At 41.1% G+C, this 21,662-nt stretch overlaps 1 protein-coding gene across 10 annotated transcripts in view; it reads right to left on the bottom strand.

Moving 5' to 3' along the window:
- Window positions 1–21,662, bottom strand: part of cryzl1 (crystallin, zeta (quinone reductase)-like 1) — a 97,607-nt gene that overhangs the window by 27,165 nt on the left and 48,780 nt on the right. For all 10 annotated transcript variants that reach the window (XM_072585599.1, XM_072585606.1, XM_072585601.1 and 7 more), the window contains 2 exons: window positions 10,570–10,590; window positions 4,192–4,290 (listed from right to left, as the gene is read on the bottom strand). In XM_072585599.1, coding sequence (XP_072441700.1) covers window positions 4,192–4,290; window positions 10,570–10,590 — 120 coding nt within the window. The remainder of the gene's footprint in view (window positions 1–4,191; window positions 4,291–10,569; window positions 10,591–21,662) is intronic.

Raw genomic sequence — 21,662 nt, 5'->3', positions numbered from 1 at the left:
GGTGGGAATGTAAGCTGCAATGAAGGAGCAAGAAATTTACAAATGGATATGATAGATTAGGAGGATAGAACAATTTTTGGCAGATGAAGCTAAACGTGGATAAATGTGGGTCAGAGGAATAGAAAAGTAGCTTATTTTCCAAATGGAGATAAACATCAAGAGTGCTGTGGTGCAGAAAGATCTGGGTCCATGTGCATGAATTACAGAAATCTAATATGCAGATACAGGAGATAATAAGGAAGTGAATGGAATTTTGGCATTTATTGCTGAAGGATTGGATTATCAAAGTAGGGATGTGTTGTTGCAATTGTACAAGGCATTCATGAGACCGCAGATGGAGTATTGCATACAATTTTGGTCTCCTACTTGAGGAGGGCTGCAGTTGCATAGGAGGCATTTCAGATACGAGGTTCTGGTCTTATGAAGAAAGATTGAGAAGTTTAAGTCTATACGCTCTGAAGTTTAAAAGATTAAGAGGAGATCTGATGCTAAAAGGGATTGACAAGATAGACTTAAGGATGCTCAAGTAGGGCAATCGAGATTGAGATGCCATGGTTTTTAGAAGAAGCAGATTTAAAACAGACACGAGGAGAAATTATTTCTCTCAGTGTCATGAATCTGTAGAATTCACTGCGCCACAGTGCAGTGGATGCTGGGACATTAAGCAAATTTAAAGCGTAGACAGATTTTGAATTATAGAGGAACCTCGATTATCCGACATTCGATTAACTGAATTTTGCAGTATCTGAACATGATGATGTTTGGCTAACTATGCTATCCAGCACTGTATTATCCGGCATCCGATTAACTGAAGAAAATACTCCCCACCGGTGACCTTCAGATAATTGAGGTTCCTCTGTAGTAATCACTATGGGCAATTTAGCATGGTCAATTCACCTAACCTTCACATCTCTGGACTGTGGGAGGAAACCGGAGCACCCGGAGGAAACCCACGCAGACATGGGTGGGGGGGGGGGGGGGGGGGGATGTGGGGTGGGGGGAAGGTCCTTCCAATATTCTTGGAATAGTCATTTCTATAATGGAGGAAGGAGAGAAACAAAAAACAAAAAAATGGACTAAAATAAAATCTGTGAAAAATAAATATGCTCCCTCCTTGATTGAAATGAAAAGCTGTTTACTCTGATTTTTGAACAATAAAATGCAACGGGTTGGTTTTGAATTGAAAACACAAGCCCCAATGATTTAATTCCAGGCAGTCTCAGTAGGCAAGAATTAAAATCACAATTACCACATGTACACAATTCAAAAAAATCAAAACATAATTACTAATATTTAAACCAATCCTTTGAATTAACAAGCAATTTTAAAAACAATATTTTAATAACTCCAAAGACTCAAAGCTAATAGCCTCAGAATCACAGAATCAGCGATCTGCAGCATAGGACAAGGCTCTTCAGCCCATCCCTTCTGTGCCAAGCAAAAAACAAACACCTAACTATTCTAATTCATATTTCAGCACTCAGTCCATAGCTTTGTATGCTTTGGCGTTGCAACTACACATTAAATATTTAGCATCACAGAGTCATACAGCATGGAAACAAATCCTTTTGTCCAAATAGTCCACACTGACCATGCTCCCAAATTAAACCAGTCCCACAAACCTGCATTTGTCCCATATCCTTCCAAACCTTTCCTATTCATGTACTTACCTAAATGTCTTCTAAGTGCCATAAATGTTTCTGCATCTACCTCTTCCTCTGGTAGTTCATTCCGCACCTAACCAGTCTCTGCGTGTAAAAAAAGGTGCCCCTCACGTCCTTTTTAAATCTTCCTCGTCTCACCACAAATATTTGCCCCTAGTTTTGAACTCCCTGGTCGGAGGGAAAAAAAAGACCTTTGCTATACACCTTACCTATGCCCCTCTTGAATTTATTAATCACTATAAAGGTAACCAGTCAACCTCCTACGCTCCAGTGAAAAAAGTCCCAGCCTATCCAGCCTACTTCTTTAATTCAAACCCTCCATTCCCAGCAATTTAATAATATCCTTCCTATAACACTGCAGCCAGAACTGCATATAGTACTGCAGAAGAGGCCTCACCCACATCAACATGACATCCTAACTCCTATATTCAAAAGTCTAAGCCATGATGGCAAGTGCACGAAAACATGCAGCTTCTTAACGACTGAAGGTCAATTCTCCTGCTCCTCGGATGCTGCCTGACCAGCTGTGCTGTTTCAGCACCACACCCTTGATTCGGATTTCCAGTCCTCACTTTCCCCCTTCTTAACCAACCCTGTCTACCTGTGATGCAAATTTCAAAAAATTATGCACTTGAACCCCATAAGCCTCTCTATTCTCCAACACTATTCTTTAAACCTTCTGGCCCTTACTTTAAATCTATGCCTCTAGTCATTGCTCACTCTGTTAAAGGGAAAAGTTTCTTCCTGTCCAACTTACCTATGCCCCTCACAATTTTACACATCTCAATCATGTCCCCTCTCAGTATCCTCTACTCGAAGGAAAACAACCCCAGTCTGTTCAATCTTGCTACATAACTGAAAACCTCCTGGCCAGATAAATTGTGGTAAATGCCCCCTGCACCCTTTACAATGCTATCACATTCCTCCATAATGAACATTCCAGGACTGCATGTAATACTCGAGATCAGGCTTCAGCAACAATTACACAATTTCAGGATGACCTCTCTTCCCTTAAACTCTGTGCCTCAACTAATAAAGGCAAGTAACCCAGATGCTTTCTTGACTACTTTATCCACCTGTCCTGATACCTTAAGGGACTGGTGGACATGCACACCAAGGTCCCTCTGATTCTTCGTGGTTCCCAGGGTCCTACCATTCATTACATATTCCCTCGCCTTGTTTGCCCTGCCCAAGAGCATCGCCTCACATTTATCTGGATTGAATTTCATTTGCCACTAATCAGCTCATCTGACCTGCCCATCTCTATGCACCTGTAATCAAAAGCTGTTCTCCTCAGTACTTACCACCAACTAATTTTTGTAATTTCTGAAAATTTACAGATTAAACTCCCACATTCAAGTCTAAATTATTTATATAAACAGCAAGAGGCCCCAACACTGACCCCTCTGGGAGCCAGCTGGACACAGAATTCTAGTCGGAAAAAGCAGCCCTCAACCATTATCCTCTGCTTTTTGCTACTCAGTCAACTGTGGATCCAATTTGCCAAATTTCCTTGGATCCCATGGGTTTTTACCTTTGCTATTAGTCTCCCATTCAGGACTTCATCAAAAGTCTTGCGGAAGTCTGAGTGGATTACATCAAAAGCATTGCCCCCATCTGCACACCAGATCACCTCTTCAAAAACTTCAGTGGAATTGGTCAGACATGGCCTCCCTCGAACAAAAATCATGTTGACTGTTCATAGTCATCAAGTTTGTTCTTAATTAATACTTGCTGCTCCAAATGCAGATTACTCCTGTCCCTCAGAATTGCTTTCAATAGCTTCCCCATCACTGGAGTTAGACTGACTGGTTTGTAGTTACTACTTTATCCCTTGCTCCTTGCCAGAAAAATTGTCTCAATCTCTGAGCCATAAAGACAATGAAATCAAAATTCAACTTCTAGTCAGCACAGAGTGCCTTGGTTGATATCAATGAAATGGTAGGACAGCTATCAAATGGCTGTAGTATTCAGTATTTGGGTAGGATGGGAAAATAACTTGTGGTCCTGTTCATAACAAATAGGTATGTTGCAAGGGCATATTTGTGGGTGTGTACTAGATCATGTTTGATTCCTTTTACACAGAATCAATCACTGACACTTCTTGCATGTGGCTCAAGATATAAAAGAGACCTAAGGGGCAACTTTTTCACACAGAGGGTGGTACGTGTATGGAATGAGCTGCCAGAGGAAGTGGTGGAGGCTGGTACAATTGCAATATTTAAAAGGCATTTGGATCGGTATATGAATAGGAAGGGTTTGGAGGGACATGGGCCGGGTGCTGGCCCATGTTGTACATCTCTAGGACTCTGCAAAGGCCTTTTGGATGATGTAGGCCACTGGATAAATGGAAGGACACTGTAGCATGCTGTCCAGATAGGAAAGAGGGCAATGAAGGGAAAACATATGTCTTTAAATATATACAATATTGTGAAATGTTAATAGAAAACTTTACAACATCCTAAAATATTCTGCTTAAATTGACAAGCTTAAAAAAGCTGTTGGTTTTAATAAATACAGAACAAACCTCCACAGTCTATCACGATGTTCACACCCAGACCACCTGTTTCTTCTAAACAACTGTCCACAAGGTCAACCTTCCCATCGTATAAATTGACCACCCGGGCTGTGAGATAGCAGAATACAAATTAGTTTACTGTCCATTAGATTCTCAATAATTGAAACAAAACAGAGAAACATATCATTCCTGATAACACTGGAAATACTCAGGTGGTCTGGCAGTATCTGTGGAGAGACAAATAGAATTACTGCCACCAGTTCTGATGAAAGGTCACCTAATAACCCACTTTTCTTTCCTTAGATATTGCCAGATTGCTGAGTACTTCGGGCACTTGTGTTGTTATTTCAGAATTCCAACATCCAGAGTACTTTGCTTTTATTTTCCTCTTTGTTAATGTTTTGAGTCAACAACAACACAACAATGGCTCTACGTTTGAATTTATGGATTAGAATTGCACATCCAAATATATTTTTCTGTAATTAAAAAGGTAAAATTTAATAAACCAACAGAAGTTAGAACCAGTAAAAGGAAATCAAATAATGTAAAAATTAAGGGATTTGCCAAATGCCATCTACTGCTGAAGCTTTTTACAATTAGTGGCAAACAGGAAAGATTAGTTGTGATGGAGATTAATCACAAAATACATGGTGATTCCACTATACCTGTGGAGGTTATTATTTTAATGGATAAAAACAATTACAAAACATTTAAATGGACTAATAATAGCAAGACTTAACCAACTAACTTTAATGATACCCTGATTAGAATGAATTCAATAATTTAAATTATAAGAAAGCTCAACCATTTTAAACTGTAAATTCATCATGTTACATAGTAACTGGGTATTGCAGGCCTTTAAATTGCATTCTCCAGACAATATTAGCAAGGAAATAAACTGAAGATTGAAAGTATGTACAGACTTGTGGCTAACCTATTGGCTAGGTTCCTGCCTCAGCACACTGGTCAAACTCTTAACTCAATTGTTTGTATAATACTGCACTGAACCAATCAAATGCAGATTCATCAATTTTACAGATTCAAAAAGTTTGTCATTCATTAAACAGTGAAGTGTTACATTGCCAACCTTTGATTGCAAGTTTTAAATGCATAAAAAGCTTAGTTTGTACAGGTACTAAAAAGGCTTTTAGAAATATTATCTTCTGTGCTTTGTGAGTTTCAGTTTCCAATTGCTACTTAAACAATTTTACTTTATTCTATTGTTATGGGCCAGACCAAACTCCCTTAAACTATGTCAAGGAGATAGCCTAGACCCTAACTTTTATTTGATTTAGAAGTATAAGGTGCGGTGTTCCAGATGTAATTTGACTGGTCACACAACTCAGCTTTAAGCAAAACACACTTTATTCTTACACCCAGTTAAAATACAAACAAAAGAAAGAATTGTCCATATAAACTCTATTCTAAGTCTAATAGTAATTATTTAACTACTGAACATCAACTATTCCAATACAGTAATATCCCATTAACACACCTTTGGCAAAGTCAAATTCAATGAAATAGATAGTCTCACATGTGGTGTTTCTCCAATCCAGGAGAAAAGAACACCATGAGTAAACTGGGGTAGAGACAAAGAGAACTGCAGCTAAGAGATGAATCACAGCTGCCAAAGACAACTTCAAACCTCAACACTTGAAAGCTATATTAAAACAAATCGTTCTATGGGAGCTTGACTTCACCTATTCATGTTGCTTCTATTGTTCCAACTTTTAAAAAAAACCAGGCCCTCACAAGCTGTTTACTCTATTGACTTGGAAGATAGCGACCATAATTCTATTAGTTTTAAAATAGTGATGGAAAAGGATAGACCAGGTCTAAAAGTGGAAGTTCTAAATTGGAGAAAGGCCAATTTTGATGGTATCAGGCAAGAACTTTCAAAAGCTGATTGGAGGCAGATGTTCGCAGGTGAAGGGACGGCTGGCAAATGGGAAGCCTTCAGAAATGAGTTAACAAGAATCCAAAAAAAGTATATTCTGTCAGGGTGAAAGGAAAGGCTGGTACGTATAGGGAATGCTGGATGACTAAAGAAATTGAGGGTTTAGTTAAGAAAAAGAAGGAAGCATATGTAGAAGAGTAGAAAGGAAGTAGGAGTATACTTAAGAGGGAAACCAGGAGGGCAAAAAGGGGACATGAGATAGCTTTGGCAAATAGAATTGAGGAGAATCCAAAGGGTTTTTACAATTACATGAAGGACAAAAGGGTAACTAGGGAGAGAATAGGGCCCCTCAAGGATCAGCAAGGCGGACTTTGTGTGGAGCCGCAGAAAATGGGGCAAATACTAAATGAGTATTTTGCATCAGTATTTACTGTGAAAAAGGATATGGAAGATATAGAGGGTGACATCTTGCAAAATGTCCAGATTAGAGAGGAGGAACTGCTGGATGTCTTGAAATGGGTTATGTGGATAAATCCCCAGGACCTGATCGGGTATACCCTAGAACTCGGTGGGAAGCTAGAGAAGTGATTGCTGGGCCTCTTGCTGAGATATTTGTATCATCAATAGTCACAGGTGAGGTGCCGGAAGATTGGAGGTTGGTAAACATGGTGCCACTATTTAAGAAGGGTAGTAAGGACAAGCCATGGGGAACTATAGACCGGTGAGCCTGACATCGGTGGTGGGCAAGTTGTTGGAGGGAATCCTGAGGGACAGGATGTACATGTATTTGGAAAGGCAAGGACTGATTAGGGATAGTCAACATGGCTTTGTGCGTGGGAAATCATGTCTCACAAACTTGATTAAGTTTTTTGAGGAAGTAACAAAGAAGATTGATGAGGCCAGAGTGGTAGATGTGATCTATATAGACTTCAGTAAGGCATTCGACAAGGTTCCCCATGGAAGACTGATTAACAAGGTTAGATCTCACAGAATACAGGAAGAACGAGCCATTTGGATAGAGAACTGGCTCGAAAGTAGAAGACAGAGGGTGGGTGGTGGTGGAGGGTTGTTTTTCAGACTGGAGGCCTGTGACCAGTGGTGTGCCACAAGGATCGGTGCTGGGTCCACTGCTTTTTGTCATTTATATAAATGATTTGTATGCGAGCATAAGAGGTACATAAGAAGGCATAAGCTTGCAGATAATACCAAAATTGGAGGTGCAGTGGACAGTGAAAAGGGTTACCTCAGATTACAACAGGATCTTGACCAGATGGACCAATGGGCTGAGAAGTGGCAAATGGAGTTTAATTCAGTTAAATGTGAGGTGCTGCATTTTGGGAAAGCAAATCTTAGCAGGACTTACACACGCAATGGTAAGGTCCTAGGGAGTGTTGTTGAACAAAGAGACCTTGAAGTGCAGGTTCACAGCTCCTTGAAAGTACAGTCTCAGGTAGATAGGATAGTAAAGTAGTCATTTGGTGTGCTTTCCTTAATTGGTCAGAGTATTGAGTACAGCACAAGGTCTTTGTTCAGCAACACTCCCGAGGATCTTACCATTAAGTATATAAGTCCTGCTAAGATTTGCTTTCCCAAAATGCAGCACCTTGCATTTATTTGAAATAAACTCCATCTGCCACTTCTCAGCCCATTGGCCCATCTGGTCAAGATCCTGTTGTAGTTTGAAGTAACCTTCTTCACTGTCCACTACACCTCCAATTTTGGTGTCATCTGCAAACTTACTAACTGTACCTCTTATCCTCGCATCCAAATCATTTATGTAAATGACAAAATGTAGAGGACCCAGCACCGATCCTTGTGACACTCCACTGGTCACAGTCCTCTAGTCTGAAAAACAACCCTCCATCATCACCCTCTGTCTTTTACTTTCGAGCCAGTTCTGTATCCACATGGCTAGTTCTCCCTGTATTCCATGAGATCTAACCTTGCTAATCAGTCTCCCATGGGGAACCTTGTCAAACGCTTTACTGAAGTCCATATAGATCATATCTACCTCTCTGCCCTCATCAATCCTCTTTGTTACTTGTTCAAAAAACTCAATCAAGTTTGTGAGACATGATTTCCCACACACAAAGCCATGTTGACTATCTCTAATCAGTCTTTGTCTTTCCAAATACATGTACTTCCTGTCCCTCGGGATTCCCTCCAACAACTTGTCCACCACCGATGTCAGGCTCACTGGTCTATGGTTCCCTGGCTTGTCCTTACCACCCTTCTTAAACAATGGCACCACGTTTGCCAACCTCCAGTCTTCTGGCACCTCACCTGTGACTATCGATGATACAAATATCTCAGCAAGTGGCCCAGCAATCACTTCTCTAGCTTTCTACAGAGTTCTAGGCTTCCCATGTATTTTCTGTCCTTGCCTATTTAGATGGAAGGTGCTGTCTAAGGATCTTTGGTGATTTTTTTTCTTGTTATTCTGTCTTAGATACTAACTCTTAAAACATCTCCCTGTCCGCTCAAGAACTGAAATGTGGACCTGGAATTAACTCACTCACAACTGCAGTGAAAATTCAATTACCACGATGGAAGTTGCTGCAGGTAAAATATGTCCCAGAAAAAACTGTTCATTTAAAAAACATCGAATTTGCTTCTACTCAATGACAACATATCACTGAATACTGCCTGATTAACTTGAGGTCAGCATCTGCATTTGATTGGGTAATGCTCAATGTGTTGCTGGAAAAGCGCAGCAGGTCAGGCAGCATCCAAGGAGCAGGAGAATCGACGTTTCGGGCATAAGCCCTTCTTCAGAAGAAGGGTTTATGCCCAAAACATCGATTCTCCTGCTCCTTGGATGCTGCCTGACCTGCTGCGCTTTTTCAGCAACACATTTTTCAACTCTGATCTCCAGCATCTGCAGTCCTCCCTTTCTCCTAGTGCTCATTACGTTTCAGTGAAAACCTTTTTATTCATGTCAAAAAATCTTTAATGCCAAGTAGATTTTGTCTTCCACTAGTCTATTTCCTTCAATGTGAAACAAATTTTAACAAAAGTAATGTTTCATTAGTGAGATGTTGTACAATCAAAAATAGTAGCTGAGTGTATAAATGCATCCACATATACACCCGCCTGATAATGTACTTTGGCAATGAAATGTGAAGCTAGAAGGTAATTACTATTACACTGAGTGGCCTTAACAAGAGAAGGTAGGAAGGACTGTTTTAACTTAGCTGAATAGTCAGTAACTAGGGATAACAAATTTAAAGTAATTGTTAGAAAGTACTGAGGATAATGGAGGAGAAAATAATTTCATCCAGACTGTGATGAGAATCCAGAACTAAAAGGCATGAAAAAGATACCTGAAAAAGGTACATGAAAAAGTACTCAGATGTGGACTTGAAGTGCCATAACCTAAAGGTCTACAGACTGAGAGCTGGAAGCTAAGACGAGGATGGACAGCCCCTATTTTTTGGCAGCACAGTCATACTAGACTGAACAGCCTCCTCCACACATTTTCCTGTTTTTAACGTTGTACTACTGGACATTAGTGCTCGTATTGAAGTGCATTACACTTGAGAAATGAACATTGATGTGATGGGAAATAGCTTTGAAATCAGATGTTAAGGTTTGTGTACCCAGGTACAAAATCCAGAAGTTCAAATGCAAACACTCGTTGTCCAAGTAGCACTGGGAGTGATTCAATTAATTCTCACTCTGTTGGCCAGTGTATAACTGAATGCTTATACAGCCAGAATGCACTTTACATCCCCCACACTTGACTCATCAAGCCCTTCTGTCCACTCCAACCTGATATCCTCAAATTGATTTTGCCTGATCTCAATCAGCAACGTGACATGACTGAGTTCCTTAGCACTGCAGAAAAACAAAATTTCAAATTCCACACACATACATGTACAGCTGTTGGAAAGTTAGTCATTAATTTCATTTTCTGTTCAAGGTACTGCTCCAGAAAAAGGCACTGTTTGCCGACTGGGTAAGCAACATCCAGTTTGATTCCTTATCTGTAGGGCCACTGTTGCAGGTTTCAGGGATTAGTGGATAGAAGCAGGGATGCTCCCCAACACAGTATTGCAAACCCAAGAGAATTTCATAATATCAAATAGTAAAAATGCTACTAGAACTGATTTAGTGACCATAGAACAGTGGGCCTGCTGATCTGGTTAATGAGAATGTGGCGTACTCAGATTTAGAATACACACCCCTAGGTGGTTCCTTGGCTTCTCCAGGGACTGAGCACCAATCAAGTGAAAATACTACACTGTACAGTCACCACTGTTCATGACACAGCATTAGAGTATAACTGTAGCATTATTTAATAACCTGACAAATTTACCTTAGAGTCATAAAGCATGGAAACAGGCCCTTCAGACCACCTTGTCCATGCCAACCAAGTTTCCTAAGCTGCTTAGACAAGGAGGAGAAACTAATTTCTGCGATCAGTCTAAGTCAGAATGTATCAGCTTTATTGCAATTACGTTTCAGGTTAATTATGAACAATAACTTACCTACCAAAGGTTGTCTGATGCCTTAGGAAATACATCCACAGTGCAGCAAGAACAGGAAATAAAGAGGAAACAAAATGAAACATTGGAAAATGAAATCACATCCAAAAAGCAGGAAACAAAAACATGCCTATCCATAGTAATTTAAGTTTGTGCACCTGAAGCATGAGAAATGTTGATATTAAACTTGGAATTAAATATTAAAATAAAATTCAGACATTTCTAGCTGTAATGAGACCAATAAAATAATCAAGTTACACATACACAGTACAGTACTTGATACTTCCATGTCTTAAACATATTACAGAATTAAAATAAACCACTTCATAATAATGTTACGTCAGACGTTTAAGTCTTTATAGTTTAAATGCTTCCTTAATTAATTTCTTGGCATATTATACAGTGAAAAAGGAAATGTGCTTAAAATTAATGTTGTAATAATGGAAGACCAGGAATATAAACCAGGAATGTCTTATTTCAAGTAAGATCACAGAACCAGGCTTTCTGGGCAAAGTGCAGGATTTGAGACTGCTTGCATTTAGTTCTGATTCCGACAAGTCATCAGGACAACAGAAGCAGCTTATGGAAATTGACTAGTGATAACAGCACAATTGAAAATCTGGCTATTAGAATTGTTAAATAAGGAGGCCAAAAAATGAAATTAAAAAATATTTTTAAAATTATAGATTCCTCTTCTAAAAAACCGAAAGAGAAACAAAAAAAATTAAAGAATGAGGAAATCTAACAAAGGTAGACTGATGGGAATGAAACCTCAAAAGTTATAATGCTCAATATGCAAGACAAATACTGCAAGACAATTGAAATGGGAAGGGGAGAAACAAAATATACAAGCCAACAGTGAGGGTCTTGTTGACTGTGGACAATGTCATTAACTCTTGGCAAGAAGGCCTTGGTTCAAATCCCATCTGCCCAGATGTGTGTCATAACAGATGATTAAATATATTCAAAGAATCATAGAACCCCAACAGTATGAAAGGAGACCACTCAGCCCATCGGGTCCACACCACTGTCCGAAGAGTATTCCACTCTGACCCACTCCTCTATCCCTGTAACCCTATATTTCCCATGACTAATCCACCTGACATGCACATCCCCAGACACTTTGGGCAATTTAGCATGGCTTACCCACCTAACCTGCATATCTTTGGACTGTGGGAGCAAACCGGAACACTCAGCAGAAACTCATACAGACACAACGAGAATATGTGAAGTCCACACAGACAAATGCCTGAGGCTGGAATCGAACCCAGATTCAGAGCACGAGGCAGTAGTCCTAACCACAGTCCCACCATGCCACAAAGGTAAAAGCACAGATGCTCTGGAGAATTTCAATGACAGTTTACATGCTAAATCAGGTTGTGTTTACACTTCAATTTTAGTGTCAATGAAAAACAGTTTTCTTTTGCACTAACACTGCACTACGTGACAAAGGAGTCGATAATGATCTGGCTGGGAGGGTGAACAGCTGTTAATGGAGACTGTAGTGACTAACAATAGGTAGTGTGTAATGGCAGACGATATGATAACAACACCTGAAATGCTTGGGTTGAGGGCTAGGACAACAGAGGGTTCAGGCCCTAAAATTATTGAACTCTATATCGAGTCTGGACGGCTGCAGGATCTCCAAGCGGAAAATGAGCTGTTCTTCCATCTTGTGCTGAGCTTCACTGCAGTAAGCCTGAGACAAAGATGTTAGGGTGGTGTGTTGAAATGGCAGAGGTAAAAACAATGACTGCAGATGCTGGAAACCAGATTCTGGATTAGTGGTGCTGGAAGAGCACAGCAGTTCAGGCAGCATCCAAGGAGCTTCAAAATCGATGTTTCGGGCAAAAGCCCTTTTGAGCTCCTTGGATGCTGCCTGAACTGCTGTGCTCTTCCAGCACCACTAATCCAGATGTTGAAATGGCAGGCAATTGGCCATTTTGTAGGCAGAATGTAGATGTTCAGCAAAGTGGTCACCCAGTCAATGCTTCAGTTTCCCAACTGTGACCACATTGTGAGCAGCAACTTGCTGAGCTTTTCCAGCAATTTATGCATTTGTTTCTAATTTATAGCATCCGCAGTTCTCTTGATTTTTATTAAGAGCAGGGTGGTTATGCTAGAACTGTTTAAACTTTGGTTTGGGCATTAGAGTGTTGTGTAAGGTTCTGGAATCCACATTATAGAACGAATGTGATTATACTAGAGGGGGTACGGAGGAGATTTATCACAATGTTGCCTGGCCTGGAGAGTTCTAGTTATGAAAAAAAGATTGGATAGACAGGGACTATTTTCCTTGGGGCAGAGTATACTGAGGAAGGACATGGCAGAGATGTATAAAATTGAAGGACATAGATAGGTTAGACAGGGAGGAATCCTTCCCTTTAGTGGAAGGATTAATGACAAAAGAACATAGTTTAAGGCAAAGGGCAGGACGTTTACAGGAGATGTGAAGAAGCAGTCTTTTTTCCCCCCACCCAGAGGGTGATGAGAATTTAGAATTCATTGCCTGTAAGGCTGGTAGGGGCAGAGACCCTTAGAACATTTAAGGACACCATGGAACACAAACAAAACTGAAGACAATGGTTATCATGATGAAAATTCTTCTGCAGCTCTCATGCTGTAGTTGTCATGGGCCAGTCACCAAAAAGAGAATATTCATTCAATCAGTGCCTTCAGAGCTGCATTAATGATCTTCACTGTGACATAAAACTGAGACAAAAAAAAATTTTTTTTTCCAATTGTCATTTAGTATTCTGTTCTGTTCATAATTCCTTAGATTATGAAGCAACTCAGACGAGCCATAATCAGAACCAAGCCCCAGCTGACATGCCTCATATTACTTTCAACACATAAGTACGAAGTAGTGACCATTTGAACAATTAAAAACACAACCATCTCCCTTTGATATTCAACAGCATCAACATCAAACTTCCAAACTGTGTTGAGAACTTACCTCACCATTAGTCAGCGTTCCCCTAATTTTTCAAAACTTTTTGTATCCATCAAGTTGAAACATGTTTGTAATATACAGTTAAACATTATTCTATGATTAGATCATAATTTCAGCATCAAGCACTGGCAAATTAGAATTAGTAGTATCAACTCAACAAGCTTCTTCCATTCCTTTATACCATGTATTATTAATAGTACAGTTCTACATGTAAGAATCTTACATTTCTCCTGAAGAACCTGAGGACTTAACTGGAGGAGAAATACTGCTCTCATCCAACCATGGACTGGATTAGGGTTCAAGCCCCAGAATCAAAAAGGATATTGTGAATGATAGCACCTAACTCTTCAACAAAATAGAGGAGAACAATAAGATGAAAACAAGTGGGTTTGTATTTACTTTGATTGATAATAAATCAGCCACCTTTCAATTTTCAATTCTATTAGATTAAAAAAAAGATGAAAATGATAGGCAGATTCCCTACTTCCCATTTTACACTACTGGACAGTCACAGTACAACAGCAAGTTACATTTAAGGTTTCAGTGAAGATCTGTAGTTCGGGTTGTGGTTGAAGTTGTTGGTTGGTTCACCAAGCTGGTTGATTTTCCTGCAAACGTTTTGTCTCCCTCCTGGGTAACATCTTTAGTTTTGTGTAGCCTCTAGATGAAGCGCTGTCGTTGTGATCTGTCCCAAATTCATACGGTTCTGTCTGTTGTGGCGGGTGGTATTCTTCTGGTTTTGTGCTGTAGTGGTCTGTAGATGGGGTCTATTTCAAAATGTTTGTTTATGGAAACAGGGGATGAACACAAGGCCTCCAGGAATTCCCAAGCTTATCTTTGTTTAGCCTGTCCCAGTATCGTGGCATTGTCCCACTTGAATTGGTGTCTTCATTGTCAGTGTGTATAGACATGAGGGAGAACTGGTCGTATTGTTTTGTTGCAAGCTGATGCTTGTTTAGTCAGGTGGTGAGTTTCCTGCCCATTTGTCCTATGTAATGTCTCTCACCGTTGCCTGGCATACAAACAAATCAACAAGTCACTGTGCTTCCCCCCCATTCACCCCCGCCTTGGAAGACACTGACGATCATATCCTGCATTAGAAACATCTCAGAACTAACAACGAAATTTCTACGTCCTCTGAGAATAATGAGACCACACAAATCAACAGCTATTTTCCAGGACAAAAGACCCCATACCCACAACATGCAGGAAGTGTGTGATATATAAAATACCATGCAGCAATTAGAGGAAAAATTATATAGGACACATGGGCAGCACATGGTGGCAGCAGGAAATGTGTCCCCAGAATACACATGCATCGGCTTGTAGCAAAACAACACGACCAGTCCTCCCTCATATTAATACACACTGACAATGAAGGACACCAATTCAAGTGGGACAACGCCATGATACTGGGATAGGCTAAACAAAGATAAGCTTGGAAATTCCTGGGAGTCTGGTATTCATTCACTAGTTCTATAAACAAATGCTTTGAAATAGACCTCACTTACAAACCACTACAGCACTAAACTGGAAGTAGAAGCACCCGCCATTATAGACAGAACTGTATAAATCTGGGGCAGGTCACAACAACAGCACTTCATCTAGAGGCTACACAGCACTGAAGATGTCACCCAGGAGGGAGACAAAATGTTTGCAGGGAAATCAACCAGTTTAGTGAACCGACCAACAACTTTGACAAGTTATATAAAAATTGATTAGTCTTTCAAGGTACCATTACTGTTCAATATTATTGCTGACGATTTTAAGACTGACTGGTCTGTAATTCCCAGGATTATCCCTATTCCCTTTTTGGAACAACGGAATAACTTTTGCCACCCTTCAATCATCTGGTACTACTCCAGTGGACAGTGAGGATGTAAAGATTACCGCCAAAGGTGCAGCAACTTGTTACTGCGCTTTCCGTAATAACCTTGGGTATGTCACGTCTGGCCTAGGGGACTTATCATGTTTTTCAGAATTTCCAACACATCCTCCTTCTTAACATCGACCTGTTCGAGCACATCAGCCTATTTCATGCTGTCCTTAGAAAACAATAAGGTCCGTCTCATTAGCGAATACTGAAGCAAAGTATTCATTAAGCTCCTCTCCTACTTGGTCCAACTCCTGCAAGTTCCCTCCAGTATCCCTGAGTGGCCCTGCCCTTATTGTGGCCATCATCTTGTTCCTCACATAAGTGTAGAATGCCTTGGGGTTTACCTTAATCCTATCCACCAAGGCTTTTTTATACTCCCTTCTAGTTCTCCTAAGTTCATTCTGTAACCCTCTAAAGCCCTGTCTGATCCTTGATTCCTCAACCATAACTAACTTCCTTTTTTCTCTTGACTAGATCTTCCACATCTCTTGTGATCCAAAGTTCCTTCACCCTACCATCCTTTATTTTCCTCGATGGGACAAACCTATTAGCACTTGCACCAAGTGTTCCCTAAACAAACTCCACATTTCCATCATACATTTCCCTGAGAATATCTGTCCCAATTTGGGTGCCCCAGTTTCTGTCTAATAGCATTGTAATTCTCCCTCCCCCAATTAAATATTTTCCCATACCGTATGCTCCTATCCCTCTCCATGACCATTGTAAAGGTCAGGGAGTTGTGATCACTATCATCGAAATGCTCTCCCACCGGGAGATCTGAAACCTGACCTGGTTTGCTGCCAAGTACCAAATCCAATATGGCCTTCACTCTAGTCAGCCTGAGTCAGGAATCCTTCCTAGACACACCTGACAAAATCTGCTCCATCCAAACTATTTGCACTATGGAGGTTGTAATCAATATTCGAGAAGTTGAAGTCACGCATGACCTTGTTACTTCTGCACCATTCCAAAATCTGCCTCCCAATCTGCTCGTCCATGTCTCTGTTGCTATTGGGGGGGTCACTAGAAAACTCCCAAAAAAGTGACTGCTCCTTTCCTATTTGATTTCCACCCATACTGACTCAGTAGACAAACTTTCCTTGGCAACCTCCCTTTCTGTAGCTGTGATACGAGCCCCGATTAGCAATGCCACTCTCTGTAGCAGGTAGAACTTGAACCTGGGCCTCTCAGTCCAGGGATAGGGACATGACCACTGTGCTACAAGAAGGTCCTGAATTAAATGCCACCTGTTCCGTAGTGTGATTTGAACCCAGGCCCCTCCCAGAGCATTAGCCAACCATTTTGGGGTTATAGCTCCAGTGATAGAACCATGAAGATATGATGTTCCCTAAAAAGAAAGGTGGAGAAAGAAAGTCCTTCATGGTAACTTCAGCCAGTGGCTAAGGTCAGATGGAGTAGAAGATTGATGACATTTTTACTTAAAAAAGTGATAAAAACATACATATTTCTTACTTTTGATCATTATCCACCAACATTTGCTGGGAAGTACATTTGAGTGGGTGCCGCAATTCACATTAAGATTGGTATTGGCTGTGGTTGTGCCCTCTGTCAGTGTGAAATAGGATTCATGTATGAAGATGAATGGGATGATATGAAGAACACAATAAAAGTATTTCCAGGAGTTTCTAAGAAATTACTGAAGGGTAATGAGAAATAAAGGCATTAAACTAATCCTCCAGATGGGTTGCAGGGCCAGAGTGATCCCATCAACCCAGGGAAGAAGTTCTTTCAACCTTTCCACTGTTTATAAATTACAATATTGCTTGTTCAATAGCCCTTACTAGGGTGGATACTTCCTCAGAATAAATGTTATAACGCTGAAGCGATTGCCTGCAGAACCAGTCATAAATTCTTATTCATCCATCTACTTCACACTTCTCCTTGGTAACCGCATGCGGCTTGAACAGACTTTTCACTACATCATCATATTTGACTTCAACCACATGAGCATCCAACCACATAATTGCACCACCATATTTTCACTTGCAGAACACTGTGCAATTCTATCCAACATTCTATCGTCTTTCCATCTCTGTAATTTGTTATAATTGTCCAACAGGTCTGCGCACCTCCAAACCTGACGCTGCACATCTCTGATTTTCATCCCTCCATTATTGGTAGTCATGACTCCGACTGCCAATTGTTCTACACTCTGGAATTCACTCCCTACACATTTCTGCCTTTCTTTCCTCCTTTGAGAACTACCTTCTTCTGCCCTAATATCTCATTACATTACTTGAAGTCAAAAATTTCTTTGATGATACTTCCATAAAGTTCTTAGAAAGGGACAGGATAACGAGAGAGTTAACAAATGTTTGTTAAGGGAAAGTAATTTCTGACTAATTTAGTTGTTTTTGCAAGGAAGCAACAAGGACGCTGAATGAATGTTGAACAGTGGATATTTACTGTTTGGTTTTCAGTAAGACATTTGATCAAGTCCCACTTGGCAGACTGGTCAGAAAAGTAAAAGCCCGTGGAATGCATGGTGTTGTGGTGAGTTTGATCGAAATTTGGCTCAGTGTCAGGAAATAGTGGTCAATTAATGATTTTTGTGAGTGGAAGTGGTTTCCAGTGGTCCACAGTGCTCAGTGTTGGATCTCTTGCTATTAGCGGTAAATGTTAATAATTTAGACTTAAATGTAGGAGGCATGCTTGGGGACATTTTTAGGTAACATATTGGGCATGTTATGAAGTAACAGCAAAAGGTTGCCAACAGGATGGCTGTCAACTGCAGGATGGTTTCAATAGTTTAGTTGAGTATGTAGAAAAGTGTCATAGATCATAGAATAAAATCATAGAATTCCTACATTGTGGAAACAGGCCATCGAGCCCAACAAGTCGACACTGACCCTCCAAGCAGGAGCCCACCCAGACTTATTGCCCTGCCCTATTGCTTACATTTCCCAGAATGCTATGGGCCATTTAGCGTGTCCAATTCGCCTAACCTGCACATCTTTAGAGTGTGGGAGGAAACTGAAGCACCCGGAGGAAACCCACGCAGACACAGGAGAATATGAAAACTCCACACAGCCAGTCACCTGAGGCGGGAATCGAACTGGGGACCCTGGTACTATGAGACAGCAGTGCTAACCACTGAACCACTGTACCACCCAGAATTAAATCTGGAGAAGTCAAGGTTATGCATTTGGGGAGGACAAATAAACCTAATAAATGGGAGGGTATGAGAGGGGTAGAGGAAAATGAGAGTCATTGGAGTGCATATCCACAGGTAAGACAGTAGATAAGGTTATAAAGAAGACATATGAGATGCTTTCCTTCATTGGGCATGGTTTTGAATATAAAAACAGCATGTTGGGATTATACAAGATAATGGTTAAGCCACAATTGTACTTGTGTTTACATTTCTGGTCATGTTATAAGAAAGGCATAATTAGTCTACAACAGTGATCTCATCTTTTTAGGCTCAGATCACTTTTTGAACACTTTGTAGTTTGTGACGTCACTCTGCCACTGGTGAGGCTGCGAGGAGGTTGTAGTGATTGGAACAAGGCCAGCCAGGTGGACCACATAGAATAGGAGTTCCCTGTTTGGGGCTGTTAATCTGGTTCAATCAGGGGGGCCTGGCAAATAGTTAAGACCAGAAGTGTCAGACATCCTGTTCACTCTGACAGCTGGTCCGAAGGAGCTGGGTCCATGACTCTCTGCGTGTATATAATGGGTGACTTGGTGACCCATTAACCCATCGGGATAGCTGCCTATGGAGTTGTTTCATAGGCCTCTGGATGTGCGCTTCAGGAATATCAAGAATATTGCTGGCTCCTTGCATATATGGAAGTAAGGGAAGTCACTTCTGTGGTTGCAATTTGTTTCTAGGACAGCTGGTCAGCACGTGTTGCTCTGATTTCAGCAGCGGGGCATGATGACATTTCCCATAATTTTTTTTTCCATCCTGCACAAACCTGTTGTAGTCCTAGCAAGGGCTTGAAAATTGTGGCTATAAGCATAGTTTGGACAGACTAGGTTTTCCTTAGAAATAAAAGGAAAGGCCGTGAGATGACTGAACTGAGGTGTATAAAATAATGAGGCATTTAGATAGCAGAGACAGGGAGACCCAGTTCCCTAATCAGATGGGTCAATTACCAGGAGAACAGATTTAAAACAAATGGTAGAAGGATTAGAGGGGACATGAGGAAAAATCTTTTCAGCAGAGGTTGCCTATAATCTGGAATTCATGTCCAATTTGGTGCTTGAGGTGGAATATTGTAAATATTGTAACCTGCAAGACTAAAACGACCAGGTGCTGGAAAGTGAAATGAAAATTATAATTAAAATTAGCAGCGACTGCAGCCACAATGGGGTGACTGGTGTCTTACCTACGCTGCAACTTTTCAATGGTTCTAAATAACTTGGGACATTTTGCAATGTTAAGGAGCTACATGAATTCAGATTGTTCTCGCAATTGTGCCTTTTTATTGAGGCCTATCACAGACTTTCAAGTTAAAAACTATAAATATGAAAGTAGCTGTAATACTATACATAACCTTTAGAGAAATTGCATTTTCCATGTGGGATATTCATTTACTTTCATTATTTGACTCTATTCACTGGAGCTTTTTATAGCAAACAACCATAATAATCTCAAGAGAAACCTGATTCATGATCATACTTGCTCTGCTCCACAACCAGGTTGAAGGCGTACGGACCTAAGCATCACAGAATTGTTACTGTGCAGGCGGCCATTGAGCCATTGTGCCTGCACCAACTCTTCAAATGGGCATCATTACCTCGTGCCAATCTCCTTCATGTTATTTCTATCTAAATAATAATCCATATCCCTGTTAAATGCCTCAACTGAAACTGCATTCATCACGCTTGCAGGCAATGCATTCCAAACAAGAGAAAGTGAGATCTGCAGATGCTGGAGATCAGAGTTGAGAGTATGGTGCTGGAAAAGCACAGCAGGTCAGGCAGCATCCGAGGAGCAGGAAAATCAATATTTCGGTCATAAGCCCTTCATCAAGAAAGGTCCATTACTTTTCTAGCAATGCATTCCAAACCCAGATTACAGAGGAACTTCAATTATCTGGCATTCAGTTATCCAAATTTTGGATTATCCAGACAAGTCCTCGCGGTCCCATTGAACATAGAACATAGAACAATGCAGCACAGAACAGGCCCTTTGGCCTACGATGTTGTGCCGAACCTTTGTCCTAGCTTAAGCACCTATCCATGTACCTATCCAATTGCCGCTTCAAGGTCACCAATGATTCTGACTCTGCCACTCCCACAGGCAGCGCATTCCATGCCCCCACCACCCTCTGGGTAAAGAACCTACCCCTGACATCCCCCCCATACCTTCCACCCTTCATCTTAAATATATGTCCCATTGTAACACTCTGTTGCACCCGGGGAAAAAGTCTCTGACTGTCTACTCTATCTATTCCTCTGATCATCTTATAAACCTCTATCAAGTCACCCCTCATCCTTCGCCGTTCCAATGAGAAAAGGCCGAGCACTCTCAACCCATCCTTGTACAACCTGTTCTCCATTCCAGGCAACATCCTGGTAAATCTTCTCTGCACCCTCTCCAAAACCTCCACATCTTTCCTAAAATGAAGCGACCAGAACTGCACACAGTACTCCAAATGTGGCCTTACCAAGGTCCTGTACAGCTGCAACATTACCTCACGACTCTTGAATTCAATCCCTCTGCTAATGAACGCTAATACACCATAGACCTTCTTACAAGCTCTATCCACCTGAGTGGCAACTTTCAAAGATCTATGAACGTAGACCCCAAGATCACTGTGCTCCTCCACCTTACGAAGAACCCTACCGTTAACCCTGTATTCCGCATGCTTATTTGTCCTTCCAAAATGGACAACCTCACACTTGACAGGGTTGAACTCCATCTGCCACTCCTCAGCCCAGTTCTGCATCATATCGAAGTCCCTTTGCAGCTGACAACAGCCCTCCTCACTATCCACAACTCCACCAATCTTCGTATCGTCTGCAAATTTACTGACTCACCCTTCGACTCCTTCTTCCAAGTCATTAATAAAAATTACAAACAGCAGAGGACCCAGAACTGATCCCTGTGGAACTCCACTTGTAACTGGGCTCCAGGCTGAATGTGGGCGGCACAGTGGTTAGCACTGCTGCCTCACAGCGCCAGAGAACCGGGTTCAATTCCTGCCTCAGGCGACTCTCTGTGTGGAGTTTGCACATTCTCCCCGTGTCTGCGTGGGTTTCCTCCGGGTGCTCCGGTTTCCTCCCACAGTCCAA

The sequence above is a fragment of the Chiloscyllium punctatum genome, chromosome 15 (genome assembly GCF_047496795.1).
Source record: "Chiloscyllium punctatum isolate Juve2018m chromosome 15, sChiPun1.3, whole genome shotgun sequence".
Classification (NCBI taxonomy): domain Eukaryota; kingdom Metazoa; phylum Chordata; class Chondrichthyes; order Orectolobiformes; family Hemiscylliidae; genus Chiloscyllium; species Chiloscyllium punctatum.
Note: the sequence above shows the minus strand (reverse complement) of the source record. Positions and strands in the feature narration are given on the sequence as shown.